This window comes from Lontra canadensis, unplaced genomic scaffold (assembly GCF_010015895.1).
Source record: "Lontra canadensis isolate GAN:19392208 unplaced genomic scaffold, GSC_riverotter_1.0 scaffold4, whole genome shotgun sequence".
In the NCBI taxonomy this organism is placed as follows: domain Eukaryota; kingdom Metazoa; phylum Chordata; class Mammalia; order Carnivora; family Mustelidae; genus Lontra; species Lontra canadensis.
The window spans coordinates 16,701,331-16,722,872 of NW_022630998.1; the positions used below are offsets into that span (position 1 = coordinate 16,701,331).

Sequence of the window (21,542 nt, forward strand, 5' to 3'; positions counted from 1 at the left end):
TGTAATTGAGATTTGTTGTTAGGATCGGGGCATCCTATCAATAGGCAGAAGTGGAGCCAAAAAAAAATGTGGTCTGAAAGTGACATGTATGTAGTTTCTTGTTAGTGTTTATTTCTGCCAACCCCATGATGATTTCCTTTTATAGTACACAAGAAGCACAGCATTATATTACTTCTTGTGAAAGGATGAAAGGAGGTTAGAATGAGGAAGAACTGACTACTGTCTTTGACTTTCAGTTAGCTTTCAGCATATTAGGGGTTCAGAAAATGCACTGTGACCTTAGAAAAATTCCAGAGAGTTATAAAGATATGTTTTGATGTTTCTGTTAAATAATTGGTGTTATAAATACTGTTACTTCAATTCTTATTTAAAAAAATAAAAAATTCTATGTTTATGCTATTTGATTAATCACTTATTAATAATTTTTCTCATTTTTACAAAAGAACAATTTTGGGGACACCTGGGTGGCTCAGTTGGTTAAGCATCTGACTCTCGGTTTCTTCTGAGGTCATGATGTCAGGGGTTGTGAGATCCAGCATCAGGGCCTCATTCTCAGCAGGGAGTCTGCTGGAGATTCTTTCTCCCTCTTCTCTGCCCCTCCCCTTCTCACATGTGAGCATTCTCTCTCTAATCAATATTTAAAAAAAAAAAAAAAGACAGTTTTGTATTTTCTTTCTGATTTATAAGAATTGTTTTAAAAAATGTTTGGGGCTGTTAATAACTCTTTGTCATTAACCTGCCATGTTTTTCTCTGTTTTGTTGGCTTTTTCGGTTTTATTTATAGAAAAATTTTTGATATACAGACAACATTTGAATTTGTTAATTCTCTTAATGTTTTCTTTGCTCTTAGAGTTAGAAAGCTTCTTTAGTCTAAGGTTGGATAAATTTTTGTTTTCCAATTCCAGATTAGTTTTAATGGAAGTGAAGGGAGGCGCAGTAGAAGTAGGAGATATTCTGGATCTGATAGTGACTCGATCTCAGAAAGGAAAAGGCCAAAGAAACGTGGAAGACCACGGACTATTCCTCGAGAGAATATCAAAGGATTTAGTGATGCAGAAATTAGGCGGTAAGATGACATAAGACTGTTTTACTTCAACTTGCTTTTGTTAGAAGGTGAAATTTAAATGTACAAATTTCCATAATTTTCAAAATTAAAATGAAGGTTTTAGAGGAGGCAAATATATGATGATTGTGTAGGAATTGGATGGTTCTGCTTTTGGGTCCTCATTATAGCTATGGAAAATAAAGTTTGGTATCTAATCTCTGCATGTTATTTATTGTTAGTCTACTTAGACTGCTAAATTTTTTTGGTTTTATTAATGTGGTTCGGAATAGTGACCCTTTTGAATAATGAGTGTGTATTTTAGTACATTGGATTTATTTATTAAAATTTTTTCCTGCATTTATGACTCCCAACATTACTACTTTTATGTGGGACTACTTTAGTTCGATTTTTTTTTTTTTTTTTAACACTGAGGAGGTTTGCTTTTTGAAAGTAGCAATGTTAAAAGCATTTCTGATATGTCCAAGTAAGAATTGAGGTAAGATAGTCATGTAGGATAAGTTACAGTTTTCTTTCAAAGTATGTTTTTCTTTATATACATTTATATAAGGGGAATGGAATATCAGCCTGCTTTTGTTTATGTAATATTTTTGCTTATGAAATTTGTAAAAAGGTTTGCTTACTGTTATATTTTGAGAGTTTGTTATTTCTTTCAAGCCATTTTAACTCTTTTCTTTTAAATCATAGACCTGACTGATAACGTTCTTCCTCATTCTTTCTACCAGAAAACTAAATATGTTGTTAGATTTTATTAAGGGTACTTTTATGACCACCTGATTTGCTGGACTTTCTGTCTTTAGTTGAAGAACATTTCAACTTCTACTTTTCCTGGATATTTTCCCTCATCCATCAACCACTTGGTAGCTTTGTTCTTAAGTAAAATTTTTATTTTCCATTGTTGGTATTATACCATACATCTGAAATAAAGCTATTATTCAGTAAACTTTTATCAGTACTTGGAATGTGAAGGAGGTGTAGTATGGTTGATAATTCTGGACATACTTCCTGTGGTAGCCTTGAACTTGTCTTGTGAAAATAATAAAGTAATTTCTAAAATAAAATTTAGCTTCTATTGTTTTATTTATATTGGTTTCTAAACATCATGCTGGGTGTTAAAATATGTCTTATCTTACTTGGTATATATTAATGTTTTAACATTTTTGTCTTTAGCATGGTTTCTTCATTTGTGTTAGTAGTAACAGTGCCTTGAATTAATTCTTGCACTAACAGCTGTTTTCTTATTTCTGTATATTTATAAATCATTTTTTAATGGATAACACATTTAAACCAAACATTTATTTTCTGTTAGGTTTATCAAGAGTTACAAGAAATTTGGTGGCCCTCTGGAAAGGTAAATATTTCATTCTTAGAATCACAGGATATGTGTTATGTGCTTTCAGCTTTATTTACATATATTACTATTGGCTTTAACTACTTCATTAAATTTGCTTAAAAACCATTTACAAAGTTTCCCTAATTATAGTTCATGTTTAAAATTTAGTTTATCAGGACAGGGGTGTGTATGTGTGTGTGTGTGTGTGTGTGTGTGTGTTTAAGTTAATGGTTAATTTCAATAATTGTTGGTGATTTGAATATTCTTTGTCCTTTGTTGTGGAAGGCCCAATGTCTGAATATACAGTAGCAAAGACTCAGATTGGCTCAATTCTATTTTTTCTCTCCAGAACTCCCTCTTAAAGATATATTCTGTTTTATTTTGGATATTTAGAATTACTATATTTACCAAAAAAAGTCCACATATAATTAGACCTGTCCAGATCAAGCCTGTGTTCAAGGATCATCTTTATTACAATATTTAGCCACTTTAGAATTTAAGATATGATTGGTTATGAAAAGCTTTTATAGAATTATTACATAATCTTCAAGTTGGAAGCATACCATTTTTTTATAATGAATTGGTTAACTTTATTATTCTTGAATAAATGCATAAATAAATTGTTTCCCTGCCAAATTTTTAAACATTTTTTGAACTCCTTTTTTATGTATCTTGTGCCATTTATGTGAACTAGACTTTTTAGGGCATGTAGAGTGACATGTAGAGGTTGAGGTAGAGTAGAACTACTGTGTCTTAAATGCTACCACTTTATTCTCCATATTTACCTGAAAATTTTATTATTTCATTAACAGATTAGATGCAATTGCTCGGGATGCTGAATTAGTTGATAAGTCCGAGACAGACCTCCGACGATTAGGAGAATTGGTGCATAATGGTTGCATTAAAGCTTTAAAGGATAATTCTTCAGGAACAGAACGAACAGGTAATATTAAAGTGAGAGTGATTTAAAAAGAGAGTAACTGGAAGTTTCAAGTAACGCTTTTACTGAGTTAGGAGGGTATTTACCTATTCACCACTCTTAAAAGATGCTTTGAAAAACAAAGCAGGACCATACTGGGTAATAGGAAATGGGTAACAGAACTGTATTCTTGAAAGCAGTAGATTCTGTCTATCTGTTTGATGTATTCTAACTAATTGGTAACATCAGAAGTTTCTGTATTTTTAGTATAGATAGCTAGGAAAAGATAGTGTGCCTATGTGATAATGGCTCTGGGCATAGTTATTTCATTATGCTTATTTTGTAATTTACTTAAATGAAAATATTTAGCTCATATTTAGTAATAAGGAATACTGAAAAAATTATGCTAGAACACTTATTTAGAAGGTAAGAGTATTAATAGATGTATCTTGTGCAATTGATAAAACGTTTATGGAAATACTTTCTATGAAATGCTTTCTGTGAATCCACATCTGCTTTATTGTAATCTCTATAGTATGTACTGAAAAATCTTGTGAAATTTAAGGTTTGCAGCAAGTGCCACCCCTCAGTAATATAAATAAGTAATACTTATAAATACAGTTAAATAGTAATGATTATTAATATAAGTAATAGTATATCTTTGTATTTTGTAGAATTGATATTTCATTTATTTTATGTCTTAAATTTAAGGTGGTAGACTTGGAAAAGTGAAGGGTCCAACATTCCGAATATCAGGTGTACAGGTGAATGCCAAGCTCGTCATCTCCCACGAAGAAGAATTAATACCATTGCACAAATCCATTCCTTCAGATCCAGAAGAAAGAAAGCAGTGAGTTGTTTACTTTATCCATTGTAAACTATTTGTTGTTATTCAATAATTGGAATTTGTATGTATGTTATAAAAGTCTTATGTCATTGGCTAGTTTGAATGAAATGTTTTTAAAAATAAATAAGGCATAGTATTTTGAAGTTCCAATAACTGAAATATGTCCTTCAAAATTAATTTTTAATATGGCAGTTATAGGGACGCCTGGGTGGCTCAGTGGGTTAAGCTGCCTTCGGCTCAGGTCATGATCCCAGAGTCCTGGGACCGAGCCCCGCATCAGGCTCTCTGCTCAGCAGGGAGACTGCTTCCTCCTCTCTCTCTGCCTGCCTCTCTGCCTGCTTGTGATCTCTCTCTGTCAAATAAATAAAATCTTTAAAAAAAAAATATGGCAGTTATAAACTTGAAAGTGGTTATTAACTTTGATACAGGTATACTATCCCATGCCACACAAAGGCAGCTCATTTTGATATAGACTGGGGCAAAGAAGATGATTCCAATTTGTTAATTGGTATCTATGAATATGGATATGGAAGCTGGGAAATGATTAAAATGGATCCTGACCTCAGTTTAACACACAAGGTACTTATATATTTCTTGTTTCTGTAGACTACTGATACTGAATTATATTTTTGCTTTTAAATTATGTTAGAAATAAACTCAATTGATAGGAAACCAAGGTTCCAACTAGCTGTATGACCTTGGCTTCTTGGTTTTCATGAAGGGGTTGAATTTGAATGTCTCTTAGATTATGCTTTACCTCTGAAATTATATTTTTTTATTAAGGCAAAGGTTTATTTTTCTTCATATTACTAGGTTTAAAGTAAAATTCTCATTCTGTCTTATTCAAGAGCAAAATAATTTTTTTTAAATTATCAATGTTTAGGGGTTTTAGTGATTTGATACTACCACAACTAAAATCATTTTTTTGCCTAGACTGGAAAACACTGGAAGCATTGCCTTATTATCATATATCTTTTTATATTTTACTTCTTCACAGTCACTTTTAATATTGGTGTTGCATCATTTGCTATCAGTGAAGCCAAACTTGAATAGCTTAAATTCCCACTGTAGAAATTTCTTCAGAGTGCAGGCTTTGGGTCACATACATAGCTGATACATTGTATTTGACGAATTTTTGTATACTTTATAGTTAAATATACTGTTACTAAGAGAGGGAAGAAATCTAAAAATAATGTTTAATAACAGTGGATGCTAAATATACTTGTACATTTGAAAGAAATTTCTAACCTCACACTTTATATTATTTTGAATGGAGTGATTTTTTTTTCATGTATTTATTTAGAACTAATTCCCAGGCAAATGAAATCTTTGCTGTGGTGTAGGTATAAATAAAAAAATGTATTTTGCATTCTTACTGCATTCAAATTTTAACAGTTATAATTTGCAGTAAATTATGTGTTTCTTTAAATGTGTAAGCCTTATATATAGGCAATAAACTTCTCATATTACTTATTAAAAACAACCTGAAAAAATTAATTTCTTTCAAGATCCTTCCAGATGATCCTGATAAAAAACCACAAGCAAAGCAATTGCAGACACGTGCGGACTACCTCATCAAATTACTTAGTAGAGATCTTGCCAAAAAAGAAGCTCAGAGGCTTTCTGGTGCAGTAAGTTAAAATTTAGATGCTTAAAGAGCAGTTTACGTTTCAGTAAGATAAATTTAGTTTACTGAAAGCCCTAGATATCTGAGGCTAATATGACCTTATAAGTGTATTTTTCTGTAATTTGATAACTTTAATTGCATTTGATGACATTTTGCCCTAAGTTATCTCTGCATTCCTTTTAAAACTGGCATGTCCTTTTTTCAGAAGTGGGATCCAGGTTTTTTTCCTAATGTTTGGATAGGTACTAGGGGCAACCTGTTTAAAGTGGTGTACTTTTTAAGGGATCAAGCCTCTATTACTCTTTTATTTGGTGGTATTGGAGAGCTGAAGGTACAGCGTAAAGAACACTGAGCTTATTTATTAGGGGCAGGGGGTCCAAAATAGTAGGAAAAATACACTGAAGAGGTGATTGGAAACTAACAGCCTTTAACCATTTGCATTTTAACCACAATGTTAGTAACTACCTATGTACCAATAAAAATATTTGTAATGCTATCTCTGGTAGGATCAAATTTAGTTTAAGATAATAGTAATTTAGGAAGGTGAAAGACCTTCCTTCTGTTTCTTTCAACTTCTGCTTTTCTCTAATCCTTTTTTAAGGGAATAATTAATTGTCGTTAGTTCGTGTTATTCATAATATGTACTTGTTTCATTAAGTTATATCACTTTTGTTGATTTTCTAAGACTGGTGTAGCTTATTGTGATTAGACTAAGGATTGGGTAGGAATATCTGTTCTTTTAGCTTTTTAGATTTAGTATTCAAGAATCTTTTTTTTTTTTTTTTTACTGAATCTGTGGAGTTGGTTAGAATAAAAATAATTATTTTTAGGGAGGATCAAAGAGGAGAAAAGCAAGAGCTAAGAAGAATAAAGCAATGAAGTCTATAAAAGTGAAAGAAGAAATAAAGAGTGATTCTTCACCCCTGCCTTCAGAGAAGTCTGATGAAGATGATGAAAAGGTGAGAATGTGTTTTTAGAAAGATTTTTATATTAGAAAGGCACATAGCATGCTTTAGTATACTTAATATTTAAAATTTGAACTAAGACCTGAAATTTTACTTTAAGGTACTAAAGTTCCTTTTTTGTAGTTCATTACATAGTCTCATGTATGAAACAGAATTCTACCCATCACTAAGAGGGATAGAGCAGAGGTCCGTCCTTTTCAAACATTTGCCGTTTAAATGAGGTTCTGTTTCCTTTCATTTTATTTTGAATTTTGAATGGGACTGGCTTACTTTAGTTTTTATAGGAAGGTGAACTTTGCATGTATCATTATTAACGGGATTCTGGGTTATTTCTTTCTGAATCCATGTACATGCAATCCATAGTCATGCAAAGAAAAGAAATTAGTCTTTGTCAAGATTTGGTTAGTAATACATTGGCCATACTTGCCCTTTTCAGGATGAGATCACTTCTGTGAAACATCCAAATAAAAAAATTAAAACAGAAAGAGACAGTGAAGAAAGACCTGAGCCAGATGTTTTTATAAAGAAGGAATCAGAAGAAAAGAGGGAAGCAAAAGAAAAAGAGAATAAAAGAGAACTTAAAAGGGAGCTAAAAGAAAAAGAGGATAAGAAAGATATAAAGGAAAAAGATTTTAAAGAGAAAAGAGAAAACAAAGTAAAAGAAGCTATACAGAAAGAAAAAGACATAAAGGAAGAAAAGGTATGCAAATCATAATATAAACTTAGAAAGTGACACAATCAGCATATTTACATTTTAGGAAAATAAATTGCCTATCATCCCAAATTAGCCTGAATAACCAAGTTCTTTAAAAATACATATGGGTATCTAGAAAAGGAGAAAAACTTTTTTGTTTGTTTGTTTTTAAAGCTTTACCTATATGGTAGCATTACAGAGTGGATCCATTTTTGGTTTCCCAGACATAAAATAGAGTGTGGAATGTGAACAAATCACTGTAGAATAAAGTAAGACAGTAATTGTTTTCTGGAAGTATTAATCATTTTACCTTTGTGTTTGTTGGACTTTTGTTTTTATTTTTTCTTTTTCTTTAGTTGAGTGAATCCAAGTCTGATAGCAAGGAAAGATCCAAGAAATCTTCAGTGTCAGATGCTCCAGTTCATATCACCGCAGGTGGTGAACCAGTTCCCATATCTGAAGAATCTGAAGAGCTAGATCAGAAGACATTCAGCATTGTGAGTAGTAGACTTGCTGGTTATTAGTAAGAATTCATACAGTATTTTAATTGGCAATTTTATCTTCTGGAGCTTTAATTTAGAAGTGTATTTGAATTGGGTAGTACTACAGTTCAGATTGACAAAGGCAATAGATTTAAATTTTGAAAGTTTTCTTAAATTTAGAATTAACTTGGAAAAGCTCTTTAATAAAGACTTTAAGGAGAGGCATTTAGGGAATGCTTGGAGCAAACTTTTTTCCCTTCAGCTTTAGAATTGTAAACTTCTCTGTTCCTGTACTTTTTATCTTTGTAACATTGCTTCTTATCTATAGAATAGGACTAGCTTTATTCCCAATCTTTTATAGACCAGTATTCTTAGAAAGTACAATAAAAACAAAGAGTGAAATTATTTCATTAGAAAAGTGAAAACAAGGGGAAAATGCAAAACGTAAGCCCCATTGTATTACCAGATTCAGTAGACCTAAAATTACATTGTCAAATTGATAGAAAGGTTTCCAAAATTTCTGCCTATTCCCTCTTGTGAACTAGTACAGTTTCATAGGCTACTTTAACTAACAACTTGGCTAATAAATACTGGGTTTACATGTTGTCATGCTTTTATATTCATCAAAGTCAGGGAGGCTCAATCTTGGCCTCTTTCCAAATGAGTTCTTTATATAATCAAGTTCTTGATATAATCAAGAACCCAAAATACTCAACTGTGAAATTAATTGTTATATAAATTTTGAGGAAAACTTTATAGTGAGGTTGCAGTGTGGGAAAGCAGTTATGTGCAATAATTGAATGTACTGGCTCTGGAGCCAGAGTGCTGCTATTAGAAAAGTAAGTATCATGATCAGAAGAGTTGATACATAGAAAGTTTTCAGCTAGTGCTTTGCTGAAAAAATTGGTAGTGGTTGTGGTGGATGTTGTTGTTGAATATAGACATGCCAGCAGATTGTTAAAGGACTAAAAAAATCCAGATACAGAGCAAAATCAGGAGGAGTAGTAATGTTACTAGAGAAAAAAGACTGAATGATATGAGAAAGGTACAAATTATTCTTTAATAAGAGATACATTATTATTGGTAGCACCTAAAGGGAAAATCTATAGTCTGATATAAATGTATCTTATTTATATACGGTTACAGTATACACAAATACATGTAAATATGTATTCATATGGGAATATTTCATCTTTGGGGTGCCTGGGTGGCTTGGTTGATTAAGCTTCTGACTCTTGATTTGGCTCAGGTCATGATCTCAGGGTCATGAGATTGAGCCCCGTGTTGGAGCCTCCTTAAGATTCTCTCCCTCCCCCTCTGCCTCTCTCTCTTATGCGCTTGCACATGCTCTCTCTCCTCTCTCTCTCTAAAAAGATAAATGAAATCTTAAAAAAAAGACTATTTCCTCTTTAGGATCTCTAGAATCTGAATCTTTTTGCTGTTTTGGTATAATCTTAAGTCAGTTTTATTGCTAGTATTAATCAAATGCTATACTTGAAAGATGGAAATTTTCACTTCTAAAAACATGTTTTTGTTTTACCTCCTACACCGTTTTAGATGCCCAGGTTACCTTCTTTTCCCATTTTCTTCTACTTTGTACCCTAACTAGAGAATGTTGATCATTGAACCCATTTATTTATTCGTTCCTGCTAATTCCATGGCATGCCCTAATACACCTTCAGATATTTTTCATGCTCTTTAAGTATACTAGTTCCTACCTCAGTTTTTTTCTCCTTCTTACTTTAGGCTGTTTACATCCCTCCAATCCCTAAGAATGTTGGAGACAGTCAGAATAAGCTACTCTTATTCCTGATTTCCATCGTACTTATTTGAACATATCTCTGGACTTTCATTTTTATCTCTTACATGCTGGGATCCCTCAGCATCTTTTTAAGGTTAACCTTTCTGTTTGTGACCTGGTTCTTAATCTAGCCTCCCTCTATTTTCTGTTGATTTTTTTTTTTTAAAGCCTCTCTATTGGGTGGGAATAGGGAGGTGGTGGTGTGCTTTTGCTTTTCTGAAGTGAAGACTGAACTCTTTTGAACTGCTGCCCTTACTCTGCCTATTCATTACTGAGTTAGGTGAGATAGTACCTCTCGCCACCTTTGCCTACATTTCCTCCTTAGCCTTCTGACTGATTCAAATAACTGCTGAAATGGAAAACTTCCTGTTGTGCCCAATGCACGAGTTTCTTCTCCATCAACTTTTATGATTGATCTTAAAATCGCTTGTGTTATGGAGAGAAGAATGGAACAGTTTTCAACATGGACTCTGTAGCCAAACTTTCTGAGCTCACATGATTAGGATTTTACTGCTATATAAATTTTATTTGGAAGTAGCTCTGATTATTAAATTCAGTGGTCTTTTCTTGGTCTTCATTTTCCTTTACATCTTTGCTTAATTTGACACCTCTTGATTTTCTTTGTGTCTTACTGATTTGTCTCCTAAATATCCTGTGTAATTTAACAGTTAAGAAAGAGTACAACCTTTGAGGTCAGACCTGGGTTTGATAGATGTCATTTCACTCTAAGCTTCAGTTTCTTCAATAAAATAAATAGTGTTGCAAAGGTCTACTAGCAGAATTAAATGAGGTGACTTTACACAACACATAGCTTCTAATACCTAGCAAGTGCTTTGTACATATTGGTTATCATTGCTCCAATTCCCAACTTCAGGCCTTGGCCTTAGCATAGATTTTGGTCAGGAATTCTTTTTTTCTTTTCCGCTATCAGTCAATGAGCAAATCATATTGGCTCTTCCATACTACTTCAAGCTATATCCATCTCTGCCTTCAATTATTTCAAAAGCTTCTTAGCTGTTTTTCACTGCTCCCATTCATCTTTTGCTTATACCCTTTTCATTCCTCAGCGCATACTCCACACACAGCAGCCAGAGTGATAATGACTGTTACAGAGAGGGTAAAGTCACCCCTGCTTATTTTTTTGCTTCAAATCCTTCAAAGAGTGGCTTTCCCTCACTCAGGATGAAAGATTCATAATAGGCTAAAAGATACTGCATCTGGTTTATTATTCCCATCATCTCTTGCTACCTCTAGGTTCTGGCCCTGCTGGCATTTATACTATTCCTTTGAACTTTCAGTTTTTAGAACATATGTACTTGTTCTTCCCTCTGCTCAAAATCGCTTACTCTGTCATTTTCTTTAAATAGATGCTCAAACATCATTCTTCTCTGAAGTCTTACTTGAAGTAGAAATCTCTCTACTTTTCTTACTTTATTTTTCTTTGTCACCATCCAACACACTGCATCTTATTTATTTATTGGCTGTTTTCTCCTACTAGAGTACAGGTTCCACAAAAGCAAGATCTCTTTTACTTATTGCTCTATTTCCTGGGTCTGGGATAATGCTTAGAACATGGTATATACTCAAATTACATATGTTGAATGAATCATTTTCTAGCAGAATATAAACTACCAAAATCGAGCAAGAAGCAGGAAATGTGGAGAACAGAGAGGAGTAATGCTGGAAATTAGAAAGGAAAAGATTTTCCCTTAATAAAAAAAAGACAACAGGCCTGGCAGAATTCTGATTTTAACTAAAAAGCATGTAATTCTAATATTATTTAAATTATTCCTGACAGAAGATGGATAACTTCCAAGCGATTTGGATAAATAAGTCAATAAAACAGAATAAAATACTCAGAAACGATCCCACACATATACAGACACTTAATAAGACTGGCCCTTCCATGGCAGTGATATGAGGATTTCTTCTTTAAATGATGTTGGTTCAGCTAAATATATTTTCTATAGTTGATCCATCCTTAACATTCTGGGAACTAACCCAGCTTTGCTACTTGAGGATATCATTATTCATTTTACATTTGTTTTGCATTTGTATGCATAAATAAAATTTGTATAGTTTGGTTTTTTAGTAATACTCTTATTTAGTTTTGGCTTAAGGTTATAGCTTTTATTGCACATGTTGGACTTTTAACTAAATCATACAGTTTTTGATATATCATCCTTTTATTGGCATGCCAGTGATATGTAGGCAATGGAAAAGGTTGGTTCCTATCAAGCATTCCCAGTTCCTGACCAGCCAAAATATAAGAGCAAAAATTCTTTAGCTACTTTCTTTTGTCCCAAAGGTTTAGAAGCATAGACAGTTTATACTTATAGCTACATTGATTTTAATAGCTTTGTCAGCATTTTTATTTTATGAAGATCCTTATTTTTTACATTTTATTCTATATTAGAGTGAATCTAATATACTAAGTTGTGTTTTGAGATATATTATTTTTTAACATTCTGTGTTTAAGACTGCTTAATAATGTGTTACAAGGTATAAAGTAACCATTTTTATAGAAGGTAAGTAAACCCAAAGCTTTAACATACATAAAGATTGAATTTAAATGATAGTGGAAAACCTTACTTTCTGAAGAAAATCTGAGAGAAAAAACCCTGATATTTAAGAGCTGCGATGTAAGCTTTAATGCTTATTTTAGCATCAAATAGTGTTATATTTACTCATATAGATGTATTGAAGGAAAAAGATCTTTGTTGAATTCTTATTTTTAATACATGTTCTTATTTTCCCATATTTAAAGTGTAAAGAAAGGATGAGGCCTGTCAAAGCAGCTTTGAAACAACTTGATAGGCCTGAAAAAGGCCTTTCAGAAAGAGAACAATTGGAGCATACTAGACAGTGTTTAATAAAAATTGGAGACCATATCACAGAATGTCTGAAAGAGTATGCAAATCCTGAACAAATCAAGCAGTGGAGAAAGTAAGTGATGTGCTTTTCAGGAAACATGAAATTTGTAATTACGTAACCATCTATTTGTGTCTTATTATTTCAGTTTCTTATTCTGAAGTTTAGGTAACAAAATAATGTTTAAAGAGGTAGTCTGAGGGCGATTGTTTTCATTTTTTCCCTTTAACTTCAAAGCTTTGTATTTGTGAAAGATTGCTTAATTATATGTCATGATAAGCAACAGGTGGCACCTCTTCCTTTAAACACAAAATAGTGAAGGGTTGGCTGGGTGGCACAATCAGTAAAGCACCAGACTTCAGCTCAGGTCATGATCCCCAAATCCTGGGATTGAGCCCTGCATTGGGCTCCATGCTCAGTGGGGAGTCTGACTGTCCCTTTCCCTGTGCCCCTCTACCTGCCTGTGTTCATGTGTATTCTCTCTCTCTCTCAAATAATTAAAATCTTAAAAAAAAAAAAAAAAAGTAGTGGAAACTTCTATTAAAATTCAGGCTGCATTTTATTTTTAGAAATTTCTACAGTTCCCCAAATTTTTCTTAGTAATAACTTTAGAATTTTGCAGTACCAAACAAATAAATTTATTGTTATATAAATTTAGCAATTCATCTTCTAGGTCTAAGTATACAGCTTTGTAAAAATTAATTTTCTCAAGCAGTGTAAAATGCAGACTTTTACTTTCCCCTTTATTTTAGAAGGAGCAGCAACACAATTGATCTTAAAATTTATAAATCTGAGCTGCTATAATATTATACAAATCACTTAATGACTACCAGATCCAGATCAGTGTTAAGCCAAGCTACTAGACAAGTTAGGAATACTCCAAAATGACCTCAACCCAGTCATATCAGTTTATTAGTTTGTGGATTTCCTTGCTTTATGCAGTACAGCTATACATTAAAGCAGAAAACTGTAATAATGACATATTTCTGAAGGACTGATGATTACATGAGCGATTTTATCCTTGTCCACTTTCTCCTTAAACTCCACCAGGACCCATGTTAGAAAGAGGAGACGAAGTTGATTATGATCACTAAGCTTTTGAAAACAAATGAAACTGAGCTATCATGACTAAAGACACTGAAGCCATGCATGGACAATAAAAGCATAAAGACATGTGCCTATAATGCCATGCAGTGATTCCTGGAGTTGGCATCAGAAGACATGCTTGGTCCCCATCTTGGCTAATTATTGGCTTTGTGATCTTGAACAGTTACAGAATATCTCTGAGCCTACTAGTAATCATCTGTAAAATAACATCATCTGTACTTGCAACCCTTTATAAACTTTATAAGGCACTGTTTGTTTTTCAACTGAGTGATAAGATATATTATGAGGAGGGGCACCTGGGTGGCTCTGTCCATTAAGCATCTGATTCTGGATTTTGGTTCACGTTGTGATCTCAGGGTTCTGAGATCAAGAACTCTCCCTCTGCCCCTTTCCCTGTTCATGCTCTCTTCTCTGTCTGAAGTAAATAATCTGATAAAAAAAAAGAGAGAGATTATGAGGAAGGAGAGGAAATAATCATAAAGTACTATGTTATATTGTCTGGCTTAATCTTTTATTTATAGCTGGAATATATATACTAGAGTTTTAATGCTTTCCTTAAATACCATAAAACAGAATTCTATACATCTCAAGCTCTTTCAACTCACATGATGACTCCCAAACCACAGAACTATAGAACAGGGATACAGTGAAGTTCAATTATATATATTTATTAGGCTTAAATGGAAATATAGCCACATTATCTTTTTATATTCAAGATCCAAATTTAAAGTTTCTTGGTTAATGGGTCCCATACAGTTGCTGTTTAACACATTCTTTTTTTTCTTTCTTTTTTTTAGATTTTATTGATTTATTTGATAGAGATCCCAACTAGGCAGAGAGGGGGAAGCAGGCTCTCCGCTGAGCAGAGAGCCCGATACGGGGCTTGATCCTAGGACTCTGAGATTATGACCTGAGCCGAAGTCAGAGGCTTTAACCCATTGAGCCACCCAGGCACACCTCTTTAACACATTCTTTAGGACCCTTCTTAAGCTTAATCCACACTATCTGATGGTATCTTTAGTCAGACTACTTAACATAGGTTATTTCTTTTATAGTAATAGGAACCATGATATGAGTCCCTTCCTGATTTGTAAGTTTATAACTTTTTGGTTTCAAATGAGGATGGATTACTACTTTTCATTCTAAAAGATTATAAAATGAAAGGATTTGGAAGAGAAGTAAAAGTTAATGTTTAATTTCATTTTGAGTCTTATTCATATGGGAGCACCAGCCTGGCTCAGTCTTTGGATCATGGAACTCTTGATCTTAGGGTTGTAAGTTTGGTGTTGGATGTAGAGATTACTTAAAAAGATTGGAGTCTTAACCATATAAAGTTTTTAAAAATACTAGAAATAATGTCCTTGGGCTTTGTTCCATAGAAGGCCAAGTATGTTTGTATGTGTGTTTCTGTCTAGAGGTTAGGGGTTCCATAAAAAGGCTTAATTTTTTCCACCAGACTGATTTACCTGTTCTTCTTCTAGAAACCTGTGGATTTTTGTATCTAAGTTTACGGAGTTTGATGCAAGAAAATTACATAAATTATATAAACATGCTATTAAAAAACGACAGGAATCTCAGGTAAATTAATGCATCATATTTTTTCCATTAGTTTGTGTAATTAAAACTGAGACATTGTTCCATATAGAAGAATTCAGTTAATAAATGTAGAAGGAATGAAGGAAATGCAAAATCAGTGTTAGAGCACAATAAAAGTTGTTACAGGTAGGATCTTCTGAAGGAAGCTAAAATAAGTGGTCATGAAAACAAGATATTGGCATAGTCTAAGGGTATCTCCTCCAAAGTGTTTAAAAACCACCTTAAACATTTGATCAGGGTTAATAGCATAAACCCCCAGTACATGCACTAAGAAAGGTACATCACTTTTGTGGAATTCTTGGCAAAAATGCATACCTTAGTTTGATCATGAGAAAAATATCAGACAAACCCCAACTGAAAGATGTTCTATAGAATAACTGTCTAGTACTCTACGGAAGTGTCAAGGTCATCGAAGACAAAAAAAAAAAACTAAAAAGCTGTCTGAAATTGGAGGAAATTAAGATAACATGAAAACTGATTTTTCATATGAATACCAGATTGGGTCTTGGAGCAGAAAAAAGATTTTACTGGAAAAATGTAAAATTTGAATAAAGTTTCTAGTTCAGTACATAGTATTGTCCCAATGTTAATTACTCAGTTTTGATTACGCTGTGCTCTTTTGTAAGATATTAACATTAGGAGAAGCTGGGTAAAAGGCATATGGGAACTCTAGGTACTTTTTGGGCACCTTTTCTGTAAGTCTAAAATTCTTTCAATTTTAAATAAAATTCTTTCATTTTAAAGAAAGTCATGGGACAGATAGTCTATGGTTTAAAAAATCTGGAAGTGTATCTGGAAGTGATACATTTATACATTCTAATATATGAGGACTTCTTTCAACATCAGGATTTTCTTTTTAGGGTGGTTATTTTTTTTTTCTTTTTCCAATTTTGTAAGGGTATTTGAAGCTACTTTAAAGATTTTTACATATCTGCATTTATTTTAGCAAAATAATGACCAGAACAGCAACTCGAATGCTCAAGTGATTAGAAATCCAGGTAAGTGTTACTAATTATTTTAGAGACTAAATTTAAAAATTGTTTTCCTCTTTCAGGTTTGTTTTACTTAATACCCACATTTTTATATCAAATCTTGTTATCTTAAACAGTAATCCTCTTAGCTTATTAACCTTCCCATAAATCAACCTCTTGTCAGTTTTTAGAACTTATAGAATAATTGTTAAAGTGAATGTATTTTTTAAAAATGTTATTTCGGGCATGCATGGGTGGCTCAGTTGGTTAAGCATATGCCTTTAGCTCAGGTCATGATTCCAGAGTCCTGGAATCAAGCCCTACATTAGGCTCCCTGCTTGGCAAGGCGCCTGCTTCTCCTTTTCCCTCTCCTGCTCCCTCTGTGTGTGCTCTCTCCTTCTCTCTCTCTCTCTCTCTGTGTCAAGTAAATAAGATCTAAAAACAAATAAATCTAGTAATAATGTGTTCTACTGGTGCAAGAGCAACGAAAGTATAATCTGAGAGGAAAATGGGCCTTAAATTTTTCAGTTGTAGTTTTACACATTTCAGAATACAGTAACTCTTTTGTAGGCCTTACTCTACTGCCTTTAGAGACCATTTCTAAAGTCTTTAACTGTCTGTTGAACAACTGATTTTTTTTTTTTTCTGGAGTTGAAATAGGTGTTCTTATAATCTAGCAGCAGAGTTACTTTTGTTCACCATTTTTTTTTGGTCTGTTTTCTGTTTGTTTGTTTTTACACATCATTAACCAAAGCTGTACTCTTTTATCTAACAGATGTGGAAAGATTAAAAGATAATACAAATCACGATGATAGCAGCAGGGACAGTTATTCATCTGATAGACACTTATCTCAGTATCATGATCATCATAAAGACCGACATCAGGGAGATTCTTATAAAAAGACTGACTCTAGGAAAAGACCCTATTCTTCTTTTAGTAATGGTAAAGATCATCGTGACTGGGATCATTACAAGCAAGAAAGCAGGTAAACTGGACAATTAGTTTTGAAATTTTGCTTATTCATATCTTTTTTTTTTTTTTAAGTTTGCAATACTCGACTTTATCAGTCAGTTCAGTATTCAGGTAATCATTACAAATCATAAGTGAAATAAAGGTGTTTGTTTACAAATAAAAAAAAATTGATACAAATTAATTTTTGTTAATATTGAGAACTGAATTTCTATAAAATTTTTTTTAATTCTTAATTTAAGATCAGAGTGCTATAATAAATCATAGTATTCATTTTTATTGGTTGATTTTAGGAGATTATTGGCTCAAATACTCTTCAAAATACAATAATAGAGTAAAATAAAAGCTCAGTGGAATATGACTGTAATTTAATGAGGGGAGTTTTGTATTCCATTAAAAAAAAACGGGAAAAATTACCTGATGTGAAAACACTTACACTGAGTTTATATTTAATCACAACAATCTGGGAAGTCTTAAAATCAGAAGTTTTCTCTGTTTATTGTTGTTATTTGAAAACTAAGTAGTAGAAAACCTAATATCACAAAATACATTATTTGATAAAGGAATACTTTCATCAGTTAATTATAATTATGAAGAGCAAAAGTTAAAACAGAAGAATAAGTAAAAGATCAGAAATAGAGAAATTAGATTTTCTTTTCATTTTAGTTAGGCTCACTGCAATAATTTCTTCTGTCATAGAAGCACTGTCATAAATACATCAATTCTGGAATTGTTCTTTGAATTAGAAAAGGCACACAAAACAAAAGGATCTATTTGTAGTAGTAAATTTTTATAATTTCACAGGTTTATAGGACATAATTTATGTTGTTTATAACAACAACCTTTCCCCAACTAATGAAAATTCCCTTCTGGCAAATTAGTTCACAGACTGCATTTTAGAGGTCTTTATTTTTTTTCTGGTTAAAAGTTCATAAAAGGCTCTGATTTCAAGTGTATTCTGTATCATTATCTTAATCCCCACTTCCAGATAACTAAGATGCATTAGTATAACTTTTGCATAGGATAGTAGCAACCAGTTGAAAAATGGGCATTTGAACTAAATGAAATAATTCAGACAGAGAAAGACAAATACCGTATGATTTCACTTGTGTCTGGAATCTTAAAAAAAAAAAAAAAAACAAAAACAAACAAAACTCGTAAATACAGAGAATAAAGCGATGATTGCCAGAAGGGAGGTGGGAGTTGGGGGTATAGGTGAATTAAGTGAAGGGGATTAATAGGTATAGACTTGCAGTTATAAATTTATATAAATTCAGATAATTATATTATATAATTATATAAATTTTATGAATTTATGTAAATATAAATTCATATCGGGATATAAAGTACACCTTGGGAATAGTCAATATTGTAATAACTTTGTATGGTGACAGATGGTAACTACACTGAACCATGGTGAACATTCCATATTGTGCATAATTTCAAATCTCTTTATGTTGTACACCTGAAGCTAATGTGATATTATGTATCAGTTATGCTTTAACTAAAAATAAAATTGTATTTAATATTAAAAAAATAACTAAAAAAATAAAATGGGCATATAAAATAAGCTGCTACCTGAGGTATCCTGTATGATTCACTTCAGTTTTGTGATTGAATCATTTTTCCAGCAAGGCATGCAGAGATAGAGCCAATGACTGAAGCTCATTTAGGAAGTTTTTGTAATGAAACACAGAGCTTATATACAATTAAGAAGATGCCTTAAAGTATTTTTCTGTTTTATTTTTTAATTGTTTTATTTGGACATTTTTAATTCACATTATTAATTTAATCCCTCATTTATCTTTTATTAGGTATTACAGTGATAGAGAGAAACACAGAAAACTGGATGATCACAGGAGTAGAGATCACAGGTCAAATTTGGAAGGAAGTTTAAAGGATAGATCTCATTCTGATCATCGTTCTCATTCAGATCATCGGTTACATTCAGACCATCGGGCAAGTTCTGAATATACACACCATAAATCTTCCAGGGATTATAGGTATCATTCAGATTGGCAAATGGACCACAGAGCTTCCAGTAGTGGCCCCAGATCACCTTTAGATCAGAGATCTCCTTATGGCTCCAGATCTCCATTTGAACACTCAGTTGAACACAAAAGTACACCCGAGCATACCTGGAGTAGTCGGAAAACATAACAAAAACTGATACTTTGTCTTTCCGGACTTTTCTTTTAGCCATATATCATAAACCAACACAGTAATTGCCTTACATGACTTGAAAGATATAAACAGATCTTCTATCAGTAGCAGTATTGTTACTTCTTTCCAGGATGCAAGGTCTATTATCCCAACAGAAGAGAAAATATTTTTATATTTAAGGATTATGCTGCACTGTACTACAAATACTGTAGTACTTTTTTTTTTTCTTTTTTAAAGAAATGGAAAATGTTTACTATTACAGGGACCTCAACACTGCCCTTCCATATAGGCTGGATAAAACTGTTTTTAAGTCAGTGATTTTAGACTGACTTCCATTTAAATTATGTTTGTATATGAACTTTACTCTGACCTGTGATCATGTTTCAGGAAGGAATGAAAGAGAGTTCTTTTCTTAATAAAGAAAAAACACTCAAGGACTTTGTTCACTTTCCAAAGCTACTTGTTTACATTGTACACTGCGACCACCTTGCCGCTTTTCATCACAAGCTTGAATATTTAAATTCTGTACTTATATCTGTAAAATAGCCAGGAATTTCCTGTTTGTGATCTATTATTATGCCTTTTTACATACACACATACACACAAATGGCTGTAAATTATTGTAAATGGATTAAATGAGCTTTCCTTACTTCCTTTCCCTTCTCAGGCTTTTTTTGACTGTTCCTTTCCCTACCAACTCAGGCCTTCTTATCATTTAAAAATATCAGTGTAATAACACTTTTTAATGATTTGTCTGATGGAATCATTGTTTAGAATGTAAAAAATGGGGAAAGGGGCCACTTAATTCCATTAGTCCTCTTTTTATATTGACTATTTTATTAGATATATGTTATTTCTTTTTTTTTTTTCTTTTTTAGTAAATATTGTGTTTGTAGTAACAAAATGGTGAGATAATATGTAAAATCTAAACTGCATGCTCTGGAAACATTTTTTTCAGATGCATTTGGTTTAAAAGGGTAGGTGTATGAACACTTTTCAGAATCCAAAATGGCCAAAAGTTATTGTAAATCCATTTGTTTTCCCTTTTCATGTGGGCAATAATGTCAAATGTGCTATGCAGCCAGGTAACATTTTAGATAAACTTGATTGACTTTTAATATAAACTGTTACAATGCACACTGATTGTATATAAAAACCTTATATATGACAAATTAAATTTAAGAAAAAGGATATGTGGGCTCCTGTAATTTTCTGCTGCATTCTTATTCCCTCAAGCACTTAACTTTTTTTTTTTTTTTTTTTTAAGTGATAATGTTTAGCTACCAGGAAAAAGGTATTTTGGTAAGCAGTTAACTATTGTCAATGTGTGGCACTACAACTAAACCTATTTTGAAGACTGTATGAACAATCTATGAAGTAAAATTGAGATCATAGAAATCTTTGTTAGACTCTTGTTGGTTTCCTGCAGATTTTATTTTAGAATGCCTTATATTTATTCACAGATTTTTATTTTGTTATATTCAGTGGGAATTTTTGAATCAATGTGGCATACATTCTTGGATGTGTGCTATGCTGTAGCGAATTTGAATCTTAACTTTGACAAATATAAGTATGTTGGTATATGCTTATAATATTCTTAAATGTGTCCCTGTTGATTAACTGTGGGAACAGTCTACAGAAATTTATCCATAGATGGGTGTATTTTTTAGACATTTTCTTTTTATCTATTTAAGTCTAAGATTTTATGTGTACAAAACAAAGCTTCCCCGCCCCCGCTTTTTGGTAGTAGTGATACCTCTTTTAGTTACCCTGAAGAATAATAATCTATTTTTTCCTGGCATATCAGATAACATAGCAAAAATAACTCAATTTTTAAACATTAATTTATAATTAAATATAAAAGTGATAAAACAGTTTAGTGCCAGTACACTTTTTAAGCTTTTCCACTTTTTTCCATATTTAGTATAAATGATTATTCCATAAAATATCATTTAACAAGGAAATACAATACTTAATGAAATTGTAATATTAACACAGTACACAGATCAGGGTTGGCATTTTTAATTCATTTTGTAGCTGGGATATTTGTGTTATATCCTATTGTACAGATTTCATAGAAAAACAATATTAACATATTTTGAGGCAATGGAATGGCTTTAATTTCTTAATAAC

General features: G+C 32.4%; 1 protein-coding gene across 3 annotated transcripts in view; it reads left to right on the plus strand.

Moving 5' to 3' along the window:
• CHD1 (chromodomain helicase DNA binding protein 1) overlaps positions 1-20,600 on the plus strand; it is a 71,833-nt gene extending 51,233 nt beyond the window's left edge. For 2 of the 3 annotated variants that reach the window (XM_032845849.1, XM_032845856.1), the window contains exons 24-37: positions 906-1,066; positions 2,373-2,414; positions 3,209-3,339; positions 4,027-4,165; positions 4,591-4,741; positions 5,671-5,793; positions 6,620-6,748; positions 7,191-7,454; positions 7,805-7,945; positions 12,499-12,677; positions 15,191-15,287; positions 16,252-16,303; positions 17,052-17,262; positions 19,061-20,600. In XM_032845849.1, coding sequence (XP_032701740.1) covers positions 906-1,066; positions 2,373-2,414; positions 3,209-3,339; positions 4,027-4,165; positions 4,591-4,741; positions 5,671-5,793; positions 6,620-6,748; positions 7,191-7,454; positions 7,805-7,945; positions 12,499-12,677; positions 15,191-15,287; positions 16,252-16,303; positions 17,052-17,262; positions 19,061-19,406 — 2,166 coding nt within the window. In that variant the 3' untranslated portion in view covers positions 19,407-20,600. The remainder of the gene's footprint in view (positions 1-905; positions 1,067-2,372; positions 2,415-3,208; positions 3,340-4,026; positions 4,166-4,590; positions 4,742-5,670; positions 5,794-6,619; positions 6,749-7,190; positions 7,455-7,804; positions 7,946-12,498; positions 12,678-15,190; positions 15,288-16,251; positions 16,304-17,051; positions 17,263-19,060) is intronic. The other variant, XM_032845864.1, reaches the window with a different exon arrangement.
• Positions 20,601-21,542: the final 942 nt, after the last annotated feature.